Source organism: Haemaphysalis longicornis, unplaced genomic scaffold (assembly GCF_048455015.1).
Source record: "Haemaphysalis longicornis isolate Haplotype H1 unplaced genomic scaffold, Haemaphysalis longicornis Haplotype H1 scaffold_7, whole genome shotgun sequence".
Taxonomy (NCBI): domain Eukaryota; kingdom Metazoa; phylum Arthropoda; class Arachnida; order Ixodida; family Ixodidae; genus Haemaphysalis; species Haemaphysalis longicornis.
Genome location: NW_027526422.1, coordinates 118,333,863 through 118,359,587, shown reverse-complemented (window position 1 = coordinate 118,359,587; position 25,725 = coordinate 118,333,863). Strand labels below are relative to the sequence as shown.

The 25,725-nt window shown below is 46.1% G+C and overlaps 1 protein-coding gene and 1 pseudogene across 3 annotated transcripts in view; one reads left to right on the top strand and one right to left on the bottom strand.

The window, feature by feature from the left end:
* LOC144146879 (glutathione hydrolase-like YwrD proenzyme) overlaps positions 1-25,725 on the bottom strand; it is an 81,031-nt gene that overhangs the window by 5,481 nt on the left and 49,825 nt on the right. For 2 of the 3 annotated variants that reach the window (XM_077678837.1, XM_077678838.1), the window contains exons 7-9: positions 21,648-21,810; positions 11,648-11,818; positions 8,193-8,287 (exon numbers count right to left, since the gene is read on the bottom strand). In XM_077678837.1, coding sequence (XP_077534963.1) covers positions 8,193-8,287; positions 11,648-11,818; positions 21,648-21,810 — 429 coding nt within the window. Of the gene's footprint in view, positions 1-8,188; positions 8,288-11,647; positions 11,819-21,647; positions 21,811-25,725 lie in introns of those variants that run through there. The other variant, XM_077678839.1, reaches the window with a different exon arrangement.
* Positions 15,081-15,219, top strand: LOC144147435 (small nucleolar RNA U3; annotated as a pseudogene).

Below are 25,725 nucleotides of genomic sequence, written 5' to 3'. Positions count from 1 at the left end.
AATGTTACAAAAGGGAGAACGTGGTCCCAGTTGGTGTGGTCTGGCTTAATATACAGTGACAGCATGTCGGAGAGAGTCCTATGAAATCGTTCGGTAAGGCCGTTAGTCTGCGGGTGGTAGCTGCTACTCGTTTTATGAACGGTATTGGCAGCTCGAAGCACTTCGGCAAGAACTTGAGATAAAAAGGCCCTACCTCGGTCGCTCAAAAGCACGCGAGGTGCACCGTGACGCAACACGATGCATTGTAGAACAAAATCGGCGATTTCTTGGGCGCAACCGGATCTTAGGGGTGATGTCTCGGCGTATCGGGTTAATTGATCAACCGCAGTCACAATCCAGCGGTAGCCGGCAGGTGTGCATAGAAGCGGTCCGTACAGATCAATGCCCACCGATTCAAAAGGTACTGACGGACAAGGAAGCGGCTGTAGCGGACCGGGTGCAGGTGAGGTACTGCGCTTCCGGTGTTGGCATTTGGCACAAGAGGAAGTATACTTGGCCACGTTTGTTTAGAGTCCAGGCCAAAAGTAGCGACTACGGATGCGGTCGTAGGTTTTTGCGAAACCAAGATGTCCTGCCGTGGCGTCATCATGAAACGCCTCTAAGATGGCTCTCCGCAACGGTAGAGGTACAACGGGGACCCACCTGCTGCCTTCAGGGTGATGACTGCAGCGATGGAGGACTCCATCCACAATCCGGAAATTCCTTAGCTGTCGACGTAGGCGACTGTTGGGAGGTGGTGTGGAGCCTAGCATCCTGTCCATTATTGTGCGACAATAAGTGTCGCTTCGCTGGAGTTCCGGCAGGTTAGCTGGATTATCAACCATTGCATGAAGAATAGGTGTGACCGATAGAGTGGCGTGGTTTGCAGGGAAGGTAGAGGCAGACGATTGCGGCAAAGGGCGTCGTGAAAGGGCGTCTGCGTCTATGTGCTTCTTTCCCGACTTGTAGGCGACGGTAAAATTATACTGCTGGAGACGGAGAATCCAACGTCCCAGGCGTCCGGAGAGGTTCTTGAGCGTGGATAACCAGCATAACGCGTGGTGGTTCGTGACGACCGTAAAATGCCTGCCGTATAAGTAAGAACGGAACGTTTGAATGGCCCACACAACAGCGAGGCACTCCTGCTCTGTAATGGTGTAGTTCTGCTCTGCTGTCGTGAGGGACCGACTAGCATAGGCGACTACTCGCTCCCGCTGATGACAGTCAAGTTGTAGCAAGACTGCTCCGATGCCCTGGCCACTGGCGTCCGTGTGCAGAATGGTTGGCGCAGCATCATCAAAATGGGCAAGCACTGGATTCGATGTTAGGGCGACTTTAAGGGACTGGAAAGCCCGTTCGCACTCCTCATTCTAATCAAAAGCGATGCCAGGGCGCAGGAGGTGGTGCAGGGGAGAAGCAATAGTCGCAAAATTTCGGATGAAGCGGCGGAAATTTGATGCTAGCCCGAGGAAGCTGAGAAGGTTTTTCTGTTGTAGTGGACGGGGAAAATTTAGAACGGCGGAAATTTTCTCTGGGTCGGGTTGGATTCCATTTTTGCTGACGACGTGTCCCAATACTTTTATAGATTTGCTGGCGAAAGCGCACTTTTTTGTATTCAGCTGCAGTCCTGCATTTGAGAGGCACGTAAGCACTTCATCTAGACGTTGCAGGTGTTGATGAAACGTAGTTGAAAAAACAACGATGTCGTCCAGATAGCAAAGACAGCTTTTCCATTTGAGCCCACGGAGTACAGTGTCCATCATTCGCTCAAATGTAGCCGGAGCGCTACACAGACCAAAGGGCATCACGTTGAATTCGCAGAGCCCATCTGGTGTAGCGAAGGCAGTTTTTTCTTTGTCCTCTTCGTGCATCGGGATCTGCCAATATCCAGAGCGTAGGTCAAGACTAGAGAAATATTCTGCCCCTTGGAGACTGTCCAACGCGTCATCAATGCGAGGCATCGGGTATACATCCTTACGAGTTATCTTATTTAACGCACGGTAGTCAACGCAGAATCGAACTGAACCATCCTTCTTCTGCACAAGCACAACCGGCGATGACCACGAACTTGATGAGGGGCGTATGAAATCGCGCTTAAGCATGTCGGAAACTTGTTCTTCTATAATTTTTCGTTCGTGCGAAGATACTCGGTACGGGCGACGGCGTACAATGGCTGAGCCGTCGGTTTGAATCCGATGCGCGGCGACCGACGTACGTTTCAGTGTGCTGGAAGTCACGTCGAAGGATGCGCTGTGCTTCCGCAGAACGGTCAGCAATCGTTCCCTTTGCGCCGCCGTGAGGTCTGGGCTAACAGTGGCAGCAATGCCAGGCACATCGTCCGAGGGGGCACGATGCCGCGTGAGCGAATGTGTACCGGTGTCAGACAAGATCGAAAGAGGCTCGCTGTCGACTACTGAGGCAACGGTCATGCCCTTACGTAGCAATATTGGCTCATTGGTGGTGTTGAGCGCTGCCAGAGCGGCAAATCCCCGCGAAAAGCGAACGAGGCAGGTAGACATGGCGATTCCTCGGGGAATCAAGCGGCTCGCAGGAGAAGCTATCACGTCACCTTCAAAAATGTTGTCCGATGAAACCGACAAGACTTCTTCGCAACCGGGCGGGAGGACGTGGTCAGCATGCAAAGTCAAAAACTGATGCCGCAAGTTCGCAGCAGCTGTAAACTCTGTATCTGTAATTTGAATAGCTGGGTGGCGACAGGATATAACGGCGGAAGCTGAGGACAGAAATTCCCATCCCAAAATTAGTTCATGAGAGCACTGTGACAGGACCGCAAATTGGGTGTGATGACGATCTTTCCCGATGAAGACTCGTGCAGTACAACTTGCGACATGCCGCATAACATGTCCATTTGCATTAAATAACGAAGGGCCAGAGTAAGGGGTCTTCACTTTTCGTAGACGAGCACACAGATTAGAATCCATAACAGAAAGGCTGGCTCCGGTGTCAACTAAGGCTTGCACACAAATTCCTTCCACTTCCACAGATAAAACATTTGACGGGCGCTCTGGAGGAGTTTCGGTGAGTCCAAACGATGCAGTTTTCCCTCCACAAACTGCAGCGCCTAGTTTTCCGGTTGGAGGTCAGGGTCACGAGACACGGGGCGAATGGGCGACACAAAACGACGGGGAGGCGTGGGTGAACGACGTCTCGAGTCACGACCACTGCGCCAACGGTCCATTGAATCTTGAGGGGACGGAGAGCGCTGTCCAGGAGAGTAGGCAGGTCTTTGAAGGGTGTAGTTGAAGCGGACGTCATGTTCGTAAGGTGCGTAGCCTCTCCGTTCATCTTGCAGACGTCGTCGGCAGAAACGAGCGATATGGCCTCGAATGCCGCAGTAGAAGCAAACCGGGCGTTCGTTGGAACGAACGGCGAAGCGTGGCCGCCAGTTTGAATAAGTACTCTGCACGGGACGTCGGGGCGAGATGGCTGCTAACTGGCCGAGCATGGTCGGAGTTGACGGGAGGTCCACTGGCACAACGGGTGGTCGTTGCAGTGCGTCCGTGTAAGAAGCACCGATGGGAGCAACTGGATGACAGTTGCGAGGACTGCCAATCATTGACGCCAACTCTTCTTTGATGACTTCTCGCAAATCAGTTGCTGGCTGGGAACAGCGGTCACCGTGAGCACAGGAGTTGAGGGAGCTTTGTTGCTGGAGCTCCTCGCGGATGATGCTGCGTATCAAAGCTCGCAACTCTGGCTCTGGCGGAAGACGAGCGAGTCCCATAGTCGGCTGTAGGCGGATCGCGTGAAGTTGGTCAAAGCGCTGACACGCGGCCCTGATGTCATTCACGCTTGATGGATTTTGCAGCGCGAGGGCGTTAAAGGCAAAATCAGTGATTCCCTTAAGGACGAGCTTGACTTTGTCACCTTCCGACATATCTGGGCTAACGCGACGGCAAAGAGCGAGGACATCCTCATTATACGACGCGTACGTTTAATCGGGATGCTACATGCGGGTTTCAAGTGCCTTCTTTGCTACATCTACGCGAGCGGACGAAACGCCGAAAGCCTTGCGAAGCTCTTCGGTGAATGTAGCCCAATCAGTCCGCCTGTCCTTGTTATTTAAATACCACGTCTCGGCAACTTTGGTCAGGTGGAATCCGACATTTTGAAGCTTAAAGCCGTCGTCCCATCTGTTAAACTGGCTGACCCTGTTGTATTATTCCAGCCAGTCCTCGACGTCGTCACCACGAAGGCCACGGAAGAACGGGGGTTCGCGCTGGTGGCAGGTCACCAGGAAGGGCGGTGAGGCAGAAGCGGGTGCATTCGGGGCTCTCTCTCGCTCCATCGGAGGGCTTCGCGCCGACAAAAGGCGGCCAGAACGGAGCTCCAGGGGTGTAGCTGGACTAGGTAGAGGCCGGGAGAAAGCGCAACCTCCACCACTTGTAAGGAGACAGGACGCTTCTCTCAGGAAGGCAGCAGATCGAGCGGTTCCACCTTTACTCGTCGGATCGTGACGCCACAACTCAGACACTCATGATGATGATCATGTACAGATGACGATTGTAATGGTTATGTACAGGTGAGAGATTGGCCACAGCGGTGGACGGTGAATAGGCATGGTCTACGACAGTTCCACGAGTCTACGAGTACACGAGTAAGCGCTCACAATATTTAGAAGGCCATCTCTTTATATGAAATCACTCGCAATGTACATGACCTTCACCAATTATTTAATGCAATATATTTGAATTTATCAAGGTAATCTCGTTTATTTTATCAATAGGAACCTTAAATTGAAATTCGAACTTCCTAATTTACTTTTACTTTTCAAATCATCGTAAAAGATTGGGGGAAAACTGAAATATTTGAAATTTTAGTCGTATGTATAAGAATTACTGGAAATATGTTGTACTTTAGTTTATTTGGTATCAGGGCGGAGTAAATGAAATTCCTTCGCAGTTTTTTAAAGATTTCGAACTTACCTTAAATCATACTCCGCAGCTTTGGAGGGGTCGTGGTAAATACTATGATAATGCCTTTCCCTAAGACAATCAAATTTTAAATCCTGAGTCCATGCAGACAAATCTACTGCGAAATATTCAGTAAGCCAAACCAAGGTGCCCTGTTGGTACCTCTAAAAGGAATGAAAATTGAGAGGGGCGGCATGACAGAAGGCCGAAATTCTCCTCGTCAAGAACCGTGAGATCACATGAGTTTACTAAAGAGATGCTAACAGGACGCTCTAGATAATGTGCCATGAACGCCGACAAATAATTTCACAGTAAGGGCGTAAGCAGTCCAATATCTAACTTTCCCAGTTTAAAAGTGGCGGTAGTCCTCGCACTCCCCCCCCCCCCCAACTAAGTGTTGGAAGTGTCACAAGACAAGAGTACAGAGTGTCGTCACTCTTTTCCTCCTATTGTTTTGTGCCGCCTCCTCATCATTGACAGTTCGCATCACGTGGCTAATCTTTGCACTGCGGCTGCTCATGCTTGCACGGCGCCGCAATTTAGTCGTTTATACGTTTTAGTGGGATAGCTCTGGTATACTTAGCTTCTTCCTTCCGAATGCGAAATAAAGATAACGCGTGGAGGAGAGTTTTGCTGCATCTTGGCCAGTGTTGGTTACAAAACGACCCGGTCGAAGGTAACGTTAAGGACATAGTGCGGTAACCTCACTACACTGATAAACACCAAAATAGCCGCTGTTGCTGACTTGCGTGCCTCAGTGGCGGCATTCGCATACCTCATATAGTGACTGTAGGGGGAACGCATATGTACTAGTGCTTGGCATTTCTTCGAGGAACCCGAACGATGCACCTTGGGCATTGTGAACCTTTTACCGTACCTAATACATATATTAAATGCAGAGCATTTCAGTAACTCACGATGTCACCCGCGTTGACGTCTGTAGGCGTCCGTAGTCGTAGTCCGCACCCCTCCCCCTACACTATATGAAAAAAATACTATCCGGCGCCTGGTTTCGATCCCTCGACACTGCGGGCGGAACGCAATGTACATGCTGCTCTACCCACTGCGCCACAAAGCCGACACAGAATGGCAGGCTACGAACGCGCCTTATATCCTTGACTCATTCAAATTACTGCTGACGAGCGCTCTCTTCAGAGGTTGCCACAAGTGCAACAACCTTAACGTAACGCAAACTACTTAACGTCGTGCGCCCCCGGAAGTGCTCTGCATTTGATTGCGTCCCTCGCGAGGGGGATGTTTGACTGCGTCGCCATGCGAACAGTTTGCCATTATAGTTTCCGCCCTCTCCGGTCGGTGTCGCCACGGTTCAAACCACGGCAGGGGAGCTGCGCGGGCGTTCGTTGATCGGCGTGCGTTCCGGCGTAGTGGTTTGATGTTTCGCTTACTTTCGTAAGAACCAACCGAACGAGCGTTCCTAACTAAATGAACGCGGGTGCTGCCTTTACTACACATTTAAATATAAATTTCTAGCTCGCGTTGCATTTGCTTTTGCAGTGACCCGCCCCTCTTGCTCAGTGGATAAGACGTGCGATGCTAAGTCAGAAGACATCGCTTCCATCCCAGCTGCTGTGACAGCTTTTCAGATTGATTCGAAAAGCGAAAAACCCCTTCTGTTTAGACATCCGCACACGTAAAGTTCCCCAGGAGGTCAAAATAATACCGAGCCCACGCCACTGCGTTGCGCTTCATAGGCCTGGTGTAGCTCCAGCGCGTTAGGCTCCACAATCAAGCAATTATATAGCAGATGCCAAACCAGCCCTCTCTAAGATTTAGATTTCATAGTACCGGTGAGAGATTCAGGAAAACTTTATGTACTAATTTATGGCATCAAACCGGCCAGATGTGCGTAAGTGCTCAGGTGACACACGTGAAGGCTGGGCATCATCGCTCTTGGCGGCGTTTTACGCGTCTAACAGCGTCGGTCAGCATTTTAAAACATGCTTAATCTTGTTCTCGACGCAGGGAAAAACGTTCGTAGGAAACTACCTACATGTGTACATTTATTTACAAATTTCCTGAATATGTGCCTGTTATTGGTAGAAGAAATTCGTACAGTACACAGCTGGGTGAACTAATTTAACAATTTTGAGAAGCATCGATTGAATTGAAATCAGGGGTCTTTGATCCATGCGCTGTTTATCGAATGGGATAAACATAGCATCGAAATACGTCGTCTATCGTGGGGCTGGCTTTATGTCAGTTTGTGATTAGCTGGTCTCGCTATTCTGCAATTATACAAAATTCTTTTGTTTACTGCTCTATTTCTGCAAATTAATACAGGTATACTTTAGCACACCACGCCACTCAGTGATGGTTAGAGGGCGAGTCTCGGATTTAACCGATTTTGGGAAGTACGTTTTTGCGAATCCAATACTTAGTAGCTCTTGCAGTTTCTTCATAATTTTTCCTTTCTGCGGACACACCGGAAACACACTGCGACACGGGGAATCCTTATTTCCCAAAGATCACCACCGCCAAGGCTACAAGCTTGTCACAATGCCGTCAATTTTAAATAAACTGCTCCCAGCTGGGGATTGTTTTTCTAGGACAGTAAGAAGGCAGGGACATTGACGAGATCAATGAGCCTTGCTCTCCCATCCTAAATACGATGCCATCAGTGGGGAGCCAGTAGAAACAGAACTCGTAGGGACCGCAATTATGGCGAATGATGAGGGACTTCGTTTTTGTTTCTTTTTTGACCGTGTTCGGTTCATTCGCCTGTTGCCGAACTGTTTTGTTCATCGAGAGACGGGCGTATTTTTTTTGTGTGTAATTCTTTCTGACAACGATGGTGCACGCTTTACGTCTAGGAGGCCAGCCCCGTTGCTGGTGGATGAAAATGTTCCCATTCTGATATGCACAAATATTTGTTGCTAATGACTGTACCAAGACTTCAGTTATTCTGATTTATGCTGTTCCACTCTCTCGGCTCTAACTGCGACGCCGACAACTGTTAAGCATGCATAATAAAATCCAAGATCCTGATACATACAGCCAATTTACCCTTTTAAATGGCTGCTGGTGACGATAATTAAAATGTATTCACTCTGTCTCTACTTGCAAAGGTAGTGTCCAAATATCGCTGTAAGAATTTTTCACTTAAAACAGAGAAAATTCTGACCCGAAATATTTGTGCTCCGGCGGGTTACTCACGAACATAACGTACCGCGCTTATGAGATATTTCCTACGGCACTTTTAGAATCATTAGAAGAATACGGAGCAGTGATATTCAAGCATAAATATACGTGGAAGCTTACTCTGGATGCACGCTGATGATGGAACCCAGTTGGAACCTTGGCTTCGCCACTGCCTGCTGGGGGTCACTTCCCAACTCCAACAAGTTTAGTAAAACCTGCGAGAAAATATAATGCTTGCAGAAAATTTAGGGCCCAGGGTGTGCTATACTTTCTAAAGTTGCTGCAAAGCAATTTTAATGAATTTGTTTCAAAGATATGCCGCTAAAAACATTGAAGTAATTTATTTAAAAATAAGCAGCATAATCAACAGAGGATGTTCGTAATTTATTTCGTTTGTTCGTCAGTATTTTGTACTCTTCGACACTGTGCTCAGATGGTTTCCGAACACTAAAGTTCAGGTTATGCCATGATCAATAAAAGGTTATGCCATGATCAATCAAAGCAAACGTTCCCAAATGAAGAAAGGAGTATTGTGATCCGAAAAGCATGATTGTGTATGTTCCCTGCGAGTTAAAGCGGTGGCGCCTAATTGTTATCCGGATAAGAAAAAAACGCGCAGATCGGGAATTTACGGGCACAAAGGCTATACTATTTAAGCAAGTTAACAACATAAAAAACTCACATTCACTATCTGTAATTTAAGTAATGTGACGCTTTATATCTTCTTTTTTTTCACTAAAGCCATTAAAGGCACTGCTTTTGCTATCTTCAGCGTATCAACGACCTAATCACTTCTTTCAACTGCTCTTTCGCACTTGGAGTGACCGCCTAATTCTTGAGCAAAGTGACCAACCTCAATTTCCGGCGCAATGTGTCGTTATTACCAATGCGGTGAGCCCACAGGACTAATCAGGGCTTTCGTTTACGAAACTAGTTTGTTTAAAAATTGAAATATTCTTTTTGAGTGCGCTATTGTCCTGAATATACCGTGTTCCTGCGCTCTTTTGTTTTAGTAGTAGGCAATTATCTGAACACGGTATATAGGGTGACGTTATATTCGCTAGTGGCCCTTCTTTGTGCGCGCACAGACATGATTGTTTTGTACAAGATCATTTCACGTTTTTCTATTGAAAAATAATTTTACTGTTTTTGCGTTATCTCCCCCAAAACTAGAAACGCCTTGTAGCGTTGGAGGGAATATCGCTTGCTGTGCAATAAGTTCAGGCTTTTGGAGCACGGTTTAGGAACTGTACCTAAAAAAACTTGCCTCAATGATTACTGTAACACAAAAATATCTAGAAAGTGTACACGGTGGACGTTAACGCTTGAAGATTATAAGTGCGGAAAACTGCGACCATACCCAGGGCCACTCGACGGGTTAAGTATCTTGGTGAATAAATTCTTCGCAAGGTAGAGAGCTGCTTGCTTGGTAGTTTGAACGCTCTTCATGATCATAGTTATAGTTATTCAGTGATGTAAAGATGTGCCCAGTGCAGCCGTAAAGTAGAACTCCCCTCAGCCATGGTGAGAATAGATTGGCTATTTGGCATATTAAAACTGCACTTCCAACTGACGTGCTGCTGACTGAGGTGTGCATACTGACTGATGTGCTAGCTCAACTTATCCCCACTTATTTTTTTTTCTGTCTATCGATTTGGCAGTCTGCCTTCTCAGTACCCCTCCACCCTGCAGCCTCACACTGCATTTAATGCAGGTGACCTCTCCCTGCGGAGCTCAGCATAATACCAGCTGCAATTCATTTTCTTTTCTTTTCCCTCAAACCACCACCAACAAAAACAATACAAATTAACAGCAAACAAACTGAGGCACAGCACAACATGTTAACAGCATCACTTAATCGATGAGCTGATATATAAGTTGGGGAAGCTTGTTCGTTTGATGGTATGGGGCACGAAGGCACTCCGATCTCTTAACCACGAGTTAAAAAAGAAATTTCAATTTTCATCTTCCCTAGAAAATTAGAGCAAATTTAAAAGTGTTACACATCTTGGTAGGCCTATAGAGCAAAAGTTGCAGTAAAGGTACCGGGTCAACTGAAAGTTTATGGTCTCAAAGGTGATGAAGAAACTTTATTCGTAATATTTTCGAACAGTACGGTAATGTCCCGACGTTGGTATCAGGTATATACCAATATAAACCAGACTACAAATTAGTGAGAGTTTTCAAAATGAGCGATTGCTATATGTACGGAGGTGCAATACACACTAACATAAAAGTGTTTGTCAAAATTACCGTTTGTTATGTGCAAGAACTGCAATACACAGTAGCATTCAGCGGGACGTGTCGGGTTAGAAATTACTTTAAAAACTGAGGGCGTTTCTATCCCTAAGCTGACAATTAGATAGTATCTGGTAGGAAAAGTGTGTAAATTACCATTCATTGTCTTTATTGGATGTTCTCTTGTATTTGGTGCTTCGGTGCTCTTCTTCATTGCTGAATACCCATGTATATATATTGGTTAAACCGTCAGTACTAAAGGGTGACTGAACTCGAAATGCAAGTAGCTCTAGAAGACATATTGGCTCAGCGAGGATACGAATATCGCAGTCCAACACATAGTTTCTTTTTTTAAAAGGTAGAAAACAGCAAAAACGTGAAGTCACGTGCTGCTGGCACTGGCTATACCGCGAAACGTGTACTGTACGTGACTAATATGACTGGCGTGGCGAACGCCACGCCAGTGTTCTACTTGGCCAAGTAGAACACTCCTGCTACCGCAGGAGTGTTCTACTTGGCCAAGCTTGGTGCGGCGTTGCCGCTTTTCGAGGACACGTGCGAGCTACGCACGAAAACTTGGTACGAGGCCAATATTCCCTGGGCCTGAAAAGAACAGTATATATTTCTGTACCAGAGCGTGAATACATACCAGGGTTGGCATGAAGGAACATTTCGCTTAGTGCCCGGAGCTGCAAACAACGCGGGAGTTCTGGAAAGCACAACTGATTTCAACGAAACTGACCAAACCACTCAGTACGTGGTAGCGTCGTGTTCGGTTGCTTCTATGCCGCTATACATCAATGCTGCCTCGCTTGCTTCTGGTTTATCTAGACCGAAATCCGCAGCTGGAGTTGCTGTTGTGGAACATTTGATTTGCGTTAGATGAAGTTGGGTGGCTTAGCAATAACGGAACCTTTCGGCACCAAATCAACGCTAAAATGTCCATGAGAAAGTCATACTTTCATTTGAAATAACTTGCTTTCCTTCAGTGTCCTTTTAAGCGGCATGCAGTTCTTACACATTGCATATAGGACAGGAATGTTCATGAGTTTCCAAAAAAAAAAAACTCTCCGCACTATATCGAGTGTAGCTATAATGGGTCTAATGTTGTATCTCGGTCATGCCCGTCTTCTTTTCTCAACTTAAATATCCTGCGCTTCCTAGACTGCTGTCACTGAAGTCTCCGCCGAAGTGCGTGCACACAGCCTCCTGTTCCAAAAAAACTAAAATTATCGATTTATTGCTGGTCCTACCTGCAAGTATTCGTACACGCGACACAAGTTTTGTCTAACGTTTCATGCTACCCCTTGTAAGTTTGAGTAGGAGGTGTTACCTACCTGAAGGGTAATGGATGGCTGCGAGAGTCCTCCCATCGTCCCCATCGTGCAAAGCCAGTCGTGCGATTGGGCGTCCGTGACAAGAACAGGCATGAGGGTGTGGTAGGGCTTCTTTCGAGGACCGAAGGCATTTGGGTGTCCGGGAATCAAACTGAACCCTTTACCTCGTGTCTGAAAGTAGCAAGTTAGTTATTCATTAGAAGACTAGCAAATTCGAGTTATATTGTAATTATGTAAATACGGTATTCAGACGCCGAAAATCGAATGGGCTTCAGTGAAAAGGAGGTGATGAAAATAGAACAGCGAAGATTTAGGCGGTTTCCATGATATGGGTATGTGTTATGGGGCAGAAAAAATAAGCACACGGAAGTATTCCGGCCGGGCTAGTTCGTATACCTCGGCGTTGTTGTCTATGCAACGATTGACACCGGTGTGTCGTCCTCGGTTCGTCGTGGTTGGTGTTCTGGACGGCCGCTATAGCAAGCTTGCCAGTCCCATGCCACGTTGCGCACTGAGCACGGGCATTCGGAAGCTATTCATTTTAGAAGAAGACGCTGGACTTTTCAACGTTTGCTGCAGGGCCGTGGTTCCCCTGTGGTGGTCGTCTGATTGGCCAGGGGAGCAACAGCACAAAACTAGCACCACAATTACGCTATTGTTTTTTTTCTTCATAGGTTGAGCAAAGATGACGCCATAACTACAGATATGTACACTTACAGCGCCGACCGTCTGCCTCCCCGAACTGCAATGGAGAAAAATTGTACCGTCCTTTTCAATGGCGATACTCTTCTTTCACCTTTTTTTAGGCTATTGTATTTAGCATAAAAGGGAAGCGTTAGTGTCCCCACTGAAGCCGTTGTAAGCCAATACGCCATGCAGGAAAGCCAGATTTCTCTGCGATGATGATGAATGATCGCTGGGGATGCGAAAGAAAAAAAATCGCTTCACGTGGCCTGAATCGAAGCGGGTGTCTATCAGAGTGCTCAATTTTTACATGATCCAGGCGAACACCAAAAAGTAGGTTCTGATTCCTTCCTTACACCACAAACCCAAACTTTACGCCTACGAAGTGCACACCCGAACCTTGCTATTGGTATTCTGGAAAATTTCCGCGTACCTCCAGAGTAGCACGTACTCGAAGGTTGGGATTTGCGAAACGGAAAATTCATCCCAAGAAAGCCTCACGTTCAACCATTATAGTCGGTAGACGGAGGTGTGCTGCGTTTTGTATTCTATTATTGTGCGCGCAATGAATGAGTGCGCTAAAATAAAGGCACACAATGTTTTATGCTTACCCGTCAAGATGGTCGTGCCGTACTAATGTAACAATGTAACGGTGGGTGAGTGAAGTCAAGAGTTTTGAGTGATGATTGCGTTTTGAACGCTGCCTCTTTTACAACGGCCGTTTTGGAACCTTCTATCCTTGAACATTTTCTTTTCTTTTCGTTTGATTTAAACATTATATTGTGGCTGTATATTTTGTCGTCCTTTTTTGTTTTTCTTAGACAGCTTTATGATGCCTGCCTAACACTTTAGGCAGGCATCCCCTGACGGGGCTCGGCCCCCTTATACGTTTCACAGTATCACACAAAGGATATAGATTCAAACAGCTCGCTCGCTGCAAAACGAGATAGGGCGTTCGAGATAACAACTAAATGGTAACGTAACAAAAGATGAAAAGACACGACACATTCTCAAACAATAAAAAAACGCAATATTACTACTAGGTATGGTTGTACATCGATTAAGTGTTTCACGGCTGTGTCAACCATGTAACGTAAGGTAATTACAAACATTAGGTAAGCATACGTCGCGTCACACAAAAACGAACTTTGGGCGTGCAAAGTAGAGAAGGGAATACACATGTACTTCTCCCAAGTGGAATGGGCTCAGTGGATTTGGTTAAACTGCGCCTAAGACACCAAAAAGAGTATAGGTTGTATGTTCAAACATACTAATGCATAGTCATTGCGTTTCGAAAAAAGGAAAAAGAATAAACAACATTTCACAGTGTACAATACGTGGGAAATGAAGCGCGAACACGAAAATATGAATCAGAAGACGAATGTAGCGCGATTTATTTCCATAAAAGTCAAAATGACGCGCGGCTTGGTTACAAAAACAAAATTCCGGAAATGTGGCTTTCCGAATATAGCAATAGCGCGCCAATATTACACCTCCACGAACAGTTTTTTTTTCAATTTTGCGTGTTGTGATTCATATTTTTGTGTTCGCGTTTCATTTCCCGGGCATTTACATAATGTTGTTTCGGTAGTGAGTGGACATTTTCTGCATTCGCTCTTGAAGGCGGCGAGGGGTCTCTGTAAATTTATTTTCATGTCACTGCTATTCAATATTTAGGTAGCTTGATCAGGAATTATCGGTTTAGGCTAATTAGTTCGAATTGCGGACGGTGGAATTAGCGGCTTGCGTATCAGGTAGGTGAGATTTCACGGTCAGTACGTTCTGGAGGCGGTTTCTACAAATGTGCTGTTAGAGTTTAAAGTAAGAGATTTGATCGGCTTTAAGCGCGATATATTTCACAACAAGTCGGCTTGTCCTTAAATTTTATACGTATCTCTGGTATTTCCCACATATGTGAAGGATGTTTTTCCCCAAAATGATCAAGTTACTGTAGTAAAGGTTTTAGTGGTTCCCCATATTATTATGCCCTAGCTCAGTTAGGGATATAGAAAAGCATTGAAGAATGTTTGTTATAGCGCGGTGGGCATCAAATGTTGAACTCCGTAGATGGTTTTCATTACTCTTGACCCCCCCGCATTACGATTACTGACGTAAAACGATCATGAAAGCTACCTCAGGAAAACGAACACCAAGAATTTTTTTTATGAGCCGCTTATTCCAATAACTTACCATCATAATGCCAGTTCAATAGAACTGGCATCTCGTTTATTTGCTGGCTTAAATAACATGTACTTTGTCTTAATAATATTAGGGCATAGGTGATTTCCTCCTAACAAATGCGACAGCGTCGTGAGGTACTCGTTAGCTGATTTTTGTGTGCACTTTGCAGTTTTCCAGTAAAAACCTACGTTTGTATTGCGGGCGTACAAAAACCAGGAATTTCAAAAAACTCAAAAAACCAGGAATTTCTCTAATATAATTTATGTAGATTAGAAACAAAAGTGGCCCTACAATACAGCCTTAGAGGACCGCCATACTGAATCCTCATTTTAATGGTTGATAAACTGTTGATGGACAAGCACTGATATCGATTTGTCAAAAAACTTTTAGTAGGTTCACCGCTACACCTCGTATGCAATACATTTCAAGTTTTCAATTAGTACATGATGCTGAGCGGGAACAAATGCTTTTTTTAGGCCTAGGAATACCTCAAGTACAAGTTGTTTGTTTTCAATATTCTCTATAATGTTTTTCTATGGTGTGAATCCCATGATGGAACCTACTCGACCACGATGAGGAGTCGAGGGTCTCCTCCTTGGCGCGAAGCCGGCTATGGTGCCTTGGGCTCCGGTCCGCGTTTCTGCCATTGATGACAGTTCACTTCAGCTTGAAGAGCTCGGCAGGAAATCGGAGACCCAGTGTGAGTGTGAGAATCAGCGCCATCATGAATTGACGTTTTTGAAAACACATTGTACTTGAGTTATTTGCATTTTTTAAAAAAAGAAATATGTGAGTCTAGCATTATTAATACTTTCAAATAGTTTTGAAAAGACAGGTAGTAGATATAATTGTCGGTTGTTCATTTCCACTTCCCTCCTCCCTTATAAACGCGGGTAACTTTAGCGAATTTTAGCTCGTCGGGAAATTCCCCCGTTTAAAGCCTATGTGTTAGGTGTAAAAAAAATAGGGCTGACAATATGGGAAGTATGTTTGAGGGGCAAGAATTTTATACGCTTATAACCAGCGGCTGAGTCATTGTCTTACTTAGCGATTATTTCAATAATTTCACGTGGCATACTGGGTATGAGCATAATCGACTTTTATTGCGTAACCCATTTCTTGAACTTAAAGAATTTCTTAAGTGCTGTACGCTCACAGAATTACCTGAATATTTGCCAATGTTAATACAGGGGCATTTAATCCTGTCTGCAATTTACTGTTCTACTATGCGTGTGTTGGCTGTACAAATTCCTTTCACAGAAAGCTCATCTGACTTCCGATTGAATAACTGGTTAACAGCAACCCACATTTTCCTCTGATCTCCGTGAATCCTTCTAAATTTATTTTGACAAAACTTAGACTTCGTTTTCATCAAGTATAAATTTAGTTTGTTCGGATACTTGGTATAATTCAAAAGCTACCCAGGGTAACGTTTCTGTAAATAATTGTGGTATGTGCAGTCTTTCTCTTTAAACAAGGTTATGGATATTCAGAGTTTTCTAATCCGTTTGGGCTTACTCTTTCATTGCTGGAGTAGAAAAGCTGCGTCGGAGCATTTTTTTTTTAATTTTGTTTGGGAATGTTTGCTATGCAGTGTTAGTTTTATCGTCTTTACAAATGTCATCCGAGCTGTGCTGTTGCAAGAGACAAGAATAGTAATTTAAAAATTCGTCTATTATTCGCCGACGCAAGGGGTAGTTGGCTCTTCTTCTAGCAGGTTTTTTAGTTTCCAAAGGCGAAATGCAAAATATTGGCCAATGATCGCTCGGATCACGGGCTATAACATCAGCTCGAAGATTATTTTTTACATTTGTAACGCAGATATTGTCACGAAGTCACGCAGATATTTTCGTCGAAGTTTTGAGTTCGACGAAAAACACTCGCTGTAGCGACGAAGCAAATCCAATTATTTCTTTGGTTCATCTTGCGGCAACGCCGGATTCACGTCGAAGTGATTCGGAAGCTTGAAGTTACCTTCGGGTGCGCGTTCAAATTCGGCAACCGCGATCACGTCACTTGCTTCTTGCGTTTCTTCGAGGAACGCAATTGCAGCGCCCCTGTCATGCTGGTATTCCCCGCCGAAATTTGTGACCAAAACTTGGGATTGGCGTTGCTTAATGCGCGCAATGCCTCTTGCGACAGAGACAAAGCGGTTGAGGAGCAACCTTTGGTAACTCTATACGATAGCGTCGACGTCCGAAACAGCATCTTCACAGTAGACGGTGATCATCAAGCTTGCGCGGCGTGGCAGTGTGACATGATCATCGGCGATCCTTAAAGCAGCACGGCGTTCGGGGTTCAGTTGCAGCGTAACGCAGTGACCGGAGGAAAATGTTATAGACTTGGCCTGAAGATCAATTATTGCACCGTTGTCCGTCAAAAAGTCTATTCCGAGAATAACGTCACGGGAGCAGTTAGGCAAAATGACGAACGCCGCAGGGTACGCTGTGCCGTGCATGGTGACGCGCGATGTGCACGTTCCACTTGGCGTCACGAGGTGGCCTCCTGCTGTGCGAATGTGCGGACCGTCCCACCTGGTCATAACTTTCTTCAGCTTAGACGCAAATGGTTCGTTCATGACTGAGTAGTCGGCTCCCGTGTCTATGAGGGCGACTACTGCAAAGCCGTCGATGGACAGTTGAACGTCGGACGCTGCTTTCTTCGAGTTCCGGGTGCGTCGTGGCGTCGTATCTCGGCTTCTGTTAGTTGATGGTCGGGCACTGTGCGTCATGGTCGTCGTCTTCTCAGCGTAACGTTAGGTCAAGTCTGGTACACATCGCGCCGTGTGGTTGTCAGGTTCTAGAGTCACGTCCGGATTAGATCGAGTCGTCGGGCTGACGGCATGTTGGGAATCATCGTCTTCCGCAAGTCGTTGCGTCGTTGGAGGTTTTGTATTTTTCCGCGATGGTGCAACCTCCAGAAGTTGCTGCTTTTAGTTTCCCTTGCGTACGCTGGGGGACCTTCCACGTGCGGATTCAGCATTGCTACGGTGGTTGGCCGCTGGTATGGGTAGGGCGACGGCGATCGGTTGAAGCGGGCTGGTCCTCGGTTGATGTTGAACAGGTATTCGTCGATATCAGTACAGAGCTGGCCGGGTCGGGGGCGTCGGGCGTCGACGGAGAAACCTCGCAGTCCGAGTCTCCTGTACTGGCAGCGACGATAGATGTGATCGGCCTCTCCCCAGTGGTAGCACAGCGGATGAATATCGGCGGTTCGCAATACGTCCGTCTTCCTCGGTGCCTGGTTTTGGCCTGCAGGGTGTCGGGCGGGCAACAGTGGACGGCGGCACGGCGGGACTTCTTGATGACGGGTTGGAGTAGGGCGGGGTAGTCGAACAGCCGCGGAGTAGGTCATAGCTTGAGGCTCACGTGGTACTTCGGAAGGCTTAGAAGTCCCCAAAGCGAGTTGAATTTCTACCCGGAACACATCGCTCATAGAGGTGACTTGGGGCTGCGGCGTTGTTGGGAAGAGTTTCCGCAGTTCTTCTCAAACGACAGCGCGAATTGTCTCACGTAGTGTGTCAGAGCTAAGAGCCCCGGCGTCGATCGTGTCCGCAACGAGCGCATTGATGGGCGGGCGTACTGCCTCGTGCGAATTTTCAACGTCTTCTCCATGGCGGCCGCCTCGGAGGCGAATTCAGCCACCGATTTAGGGGTGGGGGGTGCGCACAAGGCAAGCAAAAAGTTCTTGCTTTACTCCTCGCATCAGAAGCCTCAGTTTCTTTTCTTCCGTCATATCCGGGTCCGCGCGACGAAATAGTCGCTTCAATTCCTCGACGAAGATTACGACTCCTTGGTTCGGGTGTTGATTTCGAGTTTCCAGTAAAAGCGCAGCTCGTTCTTTTCTCACCACGGTCGTGAAAGTCTTAAAAAACGCGCTTTTGAATTGCGTCCAGTCGGTCAAGGTGCTCTCGTGGTTCTCGAACCAAGTTCGAGCTGCAGTCTCCAAGTAAAAGAAAACATGCCGGAAGGTTTCTTCATCGTCCCACCTGTTAAAGATCTGAACGCACTCCAGCTTCTCCAACCAATCCTCCGGGTCTTCAGCGAGGGCTCCTCGAAATGTTGGCGGTTCCCGGGGCTGCTGCAGCAGGATTGGCGACGTTGGTTCTTGCACTATGGTGGTGGTTGCAGCAGCTTCGCTCTTTCTGGCAGGAGGCCGAACTCAGGCGGCAATCCCTGCAGTCGGAGGCTGGCTCTAGTTGGACTGGGCTGGCGGCTTGCAGAGGTCGTCGTAAAAGGTGCGTACCCCGCACCTCCACCAGATGTCACGAAGCCAGAGACGACGCAGTTGTCTTGAAGGAAAACACGTTTATTTGAGCGAACTTGTGCTCCCCTAACAACTCAAAGAATACACAGGCGGCGAGGCAGCAGTCAACAAAGTGACGTGTGCGGGCGAGCGTCGACGATCGGAATGCCGTGGCGTCTACTCTGCGGGCTTTTATCTTTCGGCGGGAGTGTTTCTGAAACCGTCGATTTACATCCAGAACATTGTAGATCAGAAGAGATTATTCTGGGCCAGTGACGTTAAGACCAAACAGTCCTGCTTATCCGTGCGGCATAAAAATAAAGAATGCAAGCCGCGCTTCGCTTGACACAGATAACAGGGCCGGGCGTGGCCGGGCAGTAAAACCAAACAATTAATAAACAAACAAACGGTTACATGGTTCGCGGCAAGACGACTTACCGTAGAGCTCGGGATCCTGTTTGGTGGCGTTATGATATCGCTACAAGCATGTGCGTGAATAGTGTTCATGAATTCATCCGCGTCCAGGATGTGTGATTGCAATTATATATATTTATGTCACATAAGATCGTACATTTTATAGGGGAGGTTTTAAAAAATACAGAGTGTTTTCTACGTTATGATACTATAGCGCAAAGAACGCGAAACGAAGACAAGTAAGACGACTGGACGAGCGCTATGTCTTACTTGTCTTCGTTTCCCGTTCTTTGCGCTATAGTATTATAATGATGTCCTACCAACTCGCCCAACAGTACTCCTTGCTATGTTTTCTACGAATACAATAAAATAGGAAATGATGCCATCTAGTGGGTGGTGTATAGCGCCGATTAGAACATTTGACACTTAAGAACAGGCTTTCGATGTCGTCATTTACGCTTGTTACTTCGTCAATCGTTTTTTTTTTCTGAAAGTCAATTCCAAGGAAGATACCTATGCCACCCCTATCTTGTTTTCCCTGCTAGCGTTATGCTTTTACAACGTTCAAACTATAGTACCTTGTCAACTGTTGTTAGCTAAGATTTGGTAGACATTGGGGCTTTAAATTTACCTCTTGGTGAGTTTTGTAAAATACTCCGCTCGTCCGTTTTATTCTGAATGCTCTTTGCATTCAGATGCAACGGGGAAGGCAGGCTCTTTCCTGTTAAAAGCGTTCGTTCAAATTTATGCAGTTGTAATTCTGACAGCCGCTTCCTGCAGGTCTCGTTTTAGCAGATAGATTCTTTGTTCTTTCCCTGAATTCATTTACGGAGTTATTTGGCAAACACCACACATGCGTACAATTCTGATGCAATCACCATCTTCATTCTTTTGATCAGAAATTTTCTCACCTGATGAACAGAGAAACTTCTACCCTGCGTTCTTTTTCTGCGCCGTTTGTGTACCCATTAGCTTCCTGTTCGCGCTGGTCAGATACTTATTTACGCAGACAGCCGTGCTGTCCGGCCCGTTCCACTTGATAATCATGCGAGGGGTTGGCAGGTGTGGAACCGATGGGTTGTGCGTCGCACCAACACCGACCTGCACCTGTGCGTGGCCTCCGCGATTTGCTGCCGGCGGCGCGCCGTTGCTCCGGCCGTTCCAATCGCCCGGAGAGAGCGTAATTCCGAAGAGGCCGTTTCGCCGTTTTCCGCCGCGCCGCGGCGCGCGTAGCCTGAGGTCGTTTTCACTGGCGCGGGTGGGTGCAGAGGACGAAAACGCAGCCTTTGCAGCCTGTGTGCGACGTTTAATAAAAAAGTTACCGCACATCAATGCAGGTGAAAGGTAGAAGTAGTTACTGGTGCCATTAGGGTAGTTACCGGTGCTTTGAATTTTTGACGTAGACTATGCCCGGGGTGATGCATAAGTGAATTCATTGCACAGCAGCATTCTTTTTTGTAGTCACGCATGGTTCCAAAACACAACACGTTTTCCGGTTTTATTTCTGAAAATCTCGTACATGTTGTTTGGTACGCACGGAACGCATATTCCGTGCGTTCCAAGCAAGAACCAAAGTATGGAAATGCAACCTACCGAAATCCAACCATTAGTAAACACGAAAATACCCCCAATGTCGTTTCCTTTTTTCTCCTTTAAACGTGCGGTCTTTGAGAGATAAAGTAGATGACATGGCAACACTACTTGAAACGTTTGGCGTAACTTTTACCGCGATACTATTAACAGAGACATCGTATACTTAAGCATCTGAAGTGTATACTGTCCAAATGGCTGTCGGTATTTTTTCCGCAATAGGCAGGGTAAACCTGCTGGTGCCGTTTATTGGCATGCATGCTTGCATATACAAACGTACAGAGAGGCTTCCAGTCTACCATAAATGGACGTGGTTTAAGTAATGTAATAAAAATCTTTACCCGACTTATATACGATTGGTATAGTTCTCCACTTGATGTGTTTATTCACTAATATCCCGAACAACTTACTTACAGCCGATGTTGTGCATACAGATATTAGTGATCAGCTTAACTGCTCACCGAAAAAAATAATGCCCTTAATATGTCATGACACCAAATAAGGAAATCTACATATTCAGAAACAGTCTTTCGAATAAATACATTTGTAGAGTCGATAGCGATATGAAAGGAATCGCGGAATATCATGACTTTTTCACTCACGGCAAATAATTTGGTAGCGTGATTGCAGTAGGTACTTGAAACCCCTAAGCGTATTAAGTAAAACGCAAAAATATGATTGATTCGTACCCGTGGAAGCCTTACAGATTATTTGACTATCGTAGTCGCTGGCCTAAAAACAATACACGAGAGCTTATCGGTATTACGCTGTTTTCGCGCATGCACGCACGCACGCACACACACACACACACAACGGACACCCAGAGCGTTCGAAACAACTTAAAAGCCGTAAGAACTGGAAGCCGTATGAACTTCAATATACTTACGTGGACCACAAACCCGTGCTCCTCCAAAACAGCACATCCGAAGTATATAGAGTTGCTTCCTAGCATAGCGCAGACATTTCCCGTCTCATCCACAGCCGCCATAAAAGTAGTGTCAGTATGACCAGAAGACAAAGGTATCTCAGGACCCACTTTCTGCATCCTACTGTAGAGTGAACAAGCAAGGCAGGCAAATGAGCCCATACACACTAAACAAATGGTCGCCTTGCACATAACAGCCATGAACGTTTCAATTTAATTTATTCCCTTAACAAATGCTTGAAAGTAAATAGTAGATCAGATTGTTTATAGTCAAATGTGCTGCGTGCGGGTCCCAAAAAAGTGTGTTTTTGCATCGGGAGGAGGAGACGTCATCCTTTATTATTTCAGCGAGTCGTGAACACTGATTTTCAGAAAAGTTGCCGGGACATTCCATGTCTTTCCGGGACGCAAATGCTAGAGGATGCTTGGCACGGCAGATAGTGAAATTATCATCATCATCATCATCATCATCATCACAACCACCACCACCACCAATTTGAATTCCATTGCCCTCTTCCCCTTCTGAAAAAAAATGCTGGAACGAGACCTGCTCCAGCTATGCTACGACAGGTTGAAAGTCAGTATAAAATAAACAAATAGGCGAGAAGCCCCCCCCCTACACCACCACCATAATCATCATCATTATATTTATTCCAAATGCAGGCTAATTGCTACTTCCATAATCTCCATTTATCCCCGGTTCTCTGCTAACTGTGACCAATTTATTCCCGCCACTTCTTGATTTCATCTGCACATCTAACTTTATGCCACCCAGTGCCAAGCTTGCCTTCTCTAGGGATAAAATCTGTTACCCTTAATTACCAACTGTTCTCTTGCCTTCGCATTACATAACCTGCCGACACCTCCGTTCCATTGCTTGCTGAGACGTTCTCAACACAAGTTAAAAACTTTTAGTGAGCCTCCCAGTTTCTGCCCCGTAGGTGAATACCGGTAAGATGCAGTATGGTAAGAACAGGGGTACCCAAAACACTCCCCAACCAAATCCCTGCCGTGTTCATTCAGGAGCTCCGTAATGATCACTGTCTTGACAATAAACATAGCGCAGGAAGAAAAATAATGGCAACCAAAAATAGAATATTCTTCGTTGTAATAATAGGGGCACAGCACACTGTTCAAACCATAGTGAGATAAGGATTTCTGACAGGATTACGGTTTGGGTGTCGGAGTCTTAATTATGAATACCTCCTTATCTTACCATCAGATCTCAAATTCTCTGAAGTCTGAATATTTGTCAAAACAAATTTCGTCTCATTATAAATAAAAATAAAGAATAGTAAAACTTTCGCTTTCGGCTGCACTTTTTGGTTGTGTTAAACAGACCCTTGGGATCACTGATTGCTTGATTGTAGTGTTTAACGCGCCGACGCAACGCAGGCGATGAGGCGCGCCGCAATGTCTTCACGCAATGGAGAGCTCCGGAATAATTTTGACCGCCTGGGGATCTTTAACGTGCGCCGAAATTTCTTACACACGGGTGTTTTTACTTTTTGCCTCCACCAGAAAAGCAGCCGCCTTGGCCGGGAATCGAACCCGCGACCTCGTGCTCAGCAGCGACACGTCTTAGCCACTGAGCCAACCTTGAGATCACTACCCGTATTTTTACGTAAAGGGTGACTTCTGGGCGACTTCATGTGATGCTGTCGTGTAGTGACGATGATCTTGTGACGAGGTTATCACGCGGTTGCGCCCTTCGTCATTCTGGCACTCTTTGTTGGTTGTAGCATTCTAATCCTAGTGTCACTTCTTCCTGCAGTGCACGCTTTATAACAGCAAGTTTGACTCTGTCTGCGAAAAGACCCCTCAGAAAGGTGGTTCCGGGAAGAGCTTTTCATAAACGTGTTCTGAACATGCATTCTCCTGTGAGTTTTTGTGGGCAACTGGCTTGAAAATTTGTTTTGAGAAAACGTTGTTTTTGTGTTTTGTTGTTTATTGGATGTTACGACTAGTATTCCCCATACCGTTTGTGTGTGCCTTTTCTCTCATCGTCAAATATTGGTGACTGCGCTCACACACTCAAAACGCTCCTCCTTAAGATTCACTCCAAATCTTCGTCGCCCCAAAATCGTCTTGCTCGGTTTTAGAATGCCCACATAAATATATATTATGGAAGCGGAAAACTGACAAAGAGCGGGCGAAAATAAGGTAAGTAAAGGTATAGGCACACGAAAAAAAAGTACAAAAATAAAAGTCTACGGACGCAACAGCAACGGGACTTCCTGTCTTCGGAGTACTGAAAAAAGGTATCCTGCAGAAAGGAAGTCCTCTTCCTAAAACGTGCGTAACCTTTTATTTTTTTTAATGTTCTTCTCGTGGGTCTCTGCCTTATATATATATATATATATATATATATACAAGAGAAGAAGAACTTCGAACAAGGTAAAAGCACGATTGTGGCCTACGTTTCAGCAAAGAGAACTTGCTTTCCTCAGGGCAATCTCTCGCCTGGCAGGCACGGTTTATATAGGGGTAGGACCCCAGGTGAAAGGAGAGGGAAAGATGGAAGGCAATTTGAGCAAGCTGATTGGTTAGGGAGTATATCGGGGGAGATGTTGAGGGGGAAAGAAGGTAAGAAGGTTGTATAGTTTGAGCTGCGAGGTAGGTCGCAGGAAAGTCAGGCGGAGCGGGGGGGTGGGGTTAATTCCGGGATTTTTTGGAGAGAACAGATGAAAGGGTGTTTGTTGACGCGCTCCAGGTGCATGCGGAAAGGTTCCCAGAACCGCTGGAAGCAGGCCAGGGGGTGAGAGTTGGGTTCTTATCAGAAACTATCTGCAAGCCTCAGGACAAAAGAGAAAGTAGAGAAGGGGGGGGGGGAATGACCAGGTATGGGAAAAAAGAAAAAGAAAGAGAGAAAAAAGAAAAAAAAAGAAAAAAAAACAGGGACGCAAAGTACACAAACCCACACCCAAAAGAAACAGGGATAACCCGACTGTTGAAAAGGCACGTGCCGCCTAGGGCGACTTCACTGGAAGAGGCTTGTCCTGAAACTCAAAAACGAAAAGATAAAGTTAGACTGACGTCAGGGCCACAAGACAAAGCGAGGAAAAAAAAGAGAAATAAAATGAAATTCGAAAAGCAAAGGTTGGGGATGCGGGCGCGTATTAGCTGGAAGCGAAAGAATCAGAACAAAAGGAATCAGGTGACCAGGTACAGAGCAGAGTGAACGGTCATAGTCTTTGGATGAGGTATATGCACGAAAAAGCCTAATGCTGTGTTCCCGGCGAATATCGCAAGGATTCCAAGTTGCCCTTAGACGCATACTTCAGTAAAACTTTAAGTCTCCTAGGGACAGGAAATACCGAGAATCCTACTTAATACACAAAAATTCAACTCCATGGAACCTGCTGGAATTGATGCGTCTAAGGGCAACTTGGAATCCTTGCGATATTCACCGGGAATACAGCATTAGGCATTTTCGTGCATATACCTCATCCAAAGACTATGACCGTTCACTCTGCGCTGTACCTGGTCACCTGATTCCTTTTGTTCTGATTCTTTCGCTTCCAGCTAATACACGCCCGCTTCCCAACCTTTGCTTTTCGAATTTCATTTTAGTTCTCTTATTTTTTTTTCCTCGCTTTGTCTTGTGGCCCTGACGTCAGTCTAACTTTATCTTTTCGTTTTTGAGTTTCAGGACGAGCCTCTTCTAGTGAAGTCGCCCTAGGCGACACGTGCCTTTTCAACAGTCGGGTTATCGCTGTTTCTTTTGGGTGTGGGTTTGTGTACTTTGCGTCCCTGTTTTTTTTTCTTTCTTTTTCTTTTTTCCCATACCTGGTCAGTCCCCCCCCTTTCTCTACATTCGCTTTTGTCCTGAGGCTTGCATAGTTTCTGATAAGGACCCAACTCTCACCCCCTGGCCTGCTTCCAGCGGTTCTGGGAACCTTTCCGCATGCACCTGCAGCGCGTCAACAAACACCCTCTCATCTGTTCTCTCCAAAAAATCCCGGAAACCCCCCCCCTGCTCCACCTGACTTTCCTGTGACCTACCTCGCAGCTCAAACTATACAACCTTCTTACCTTC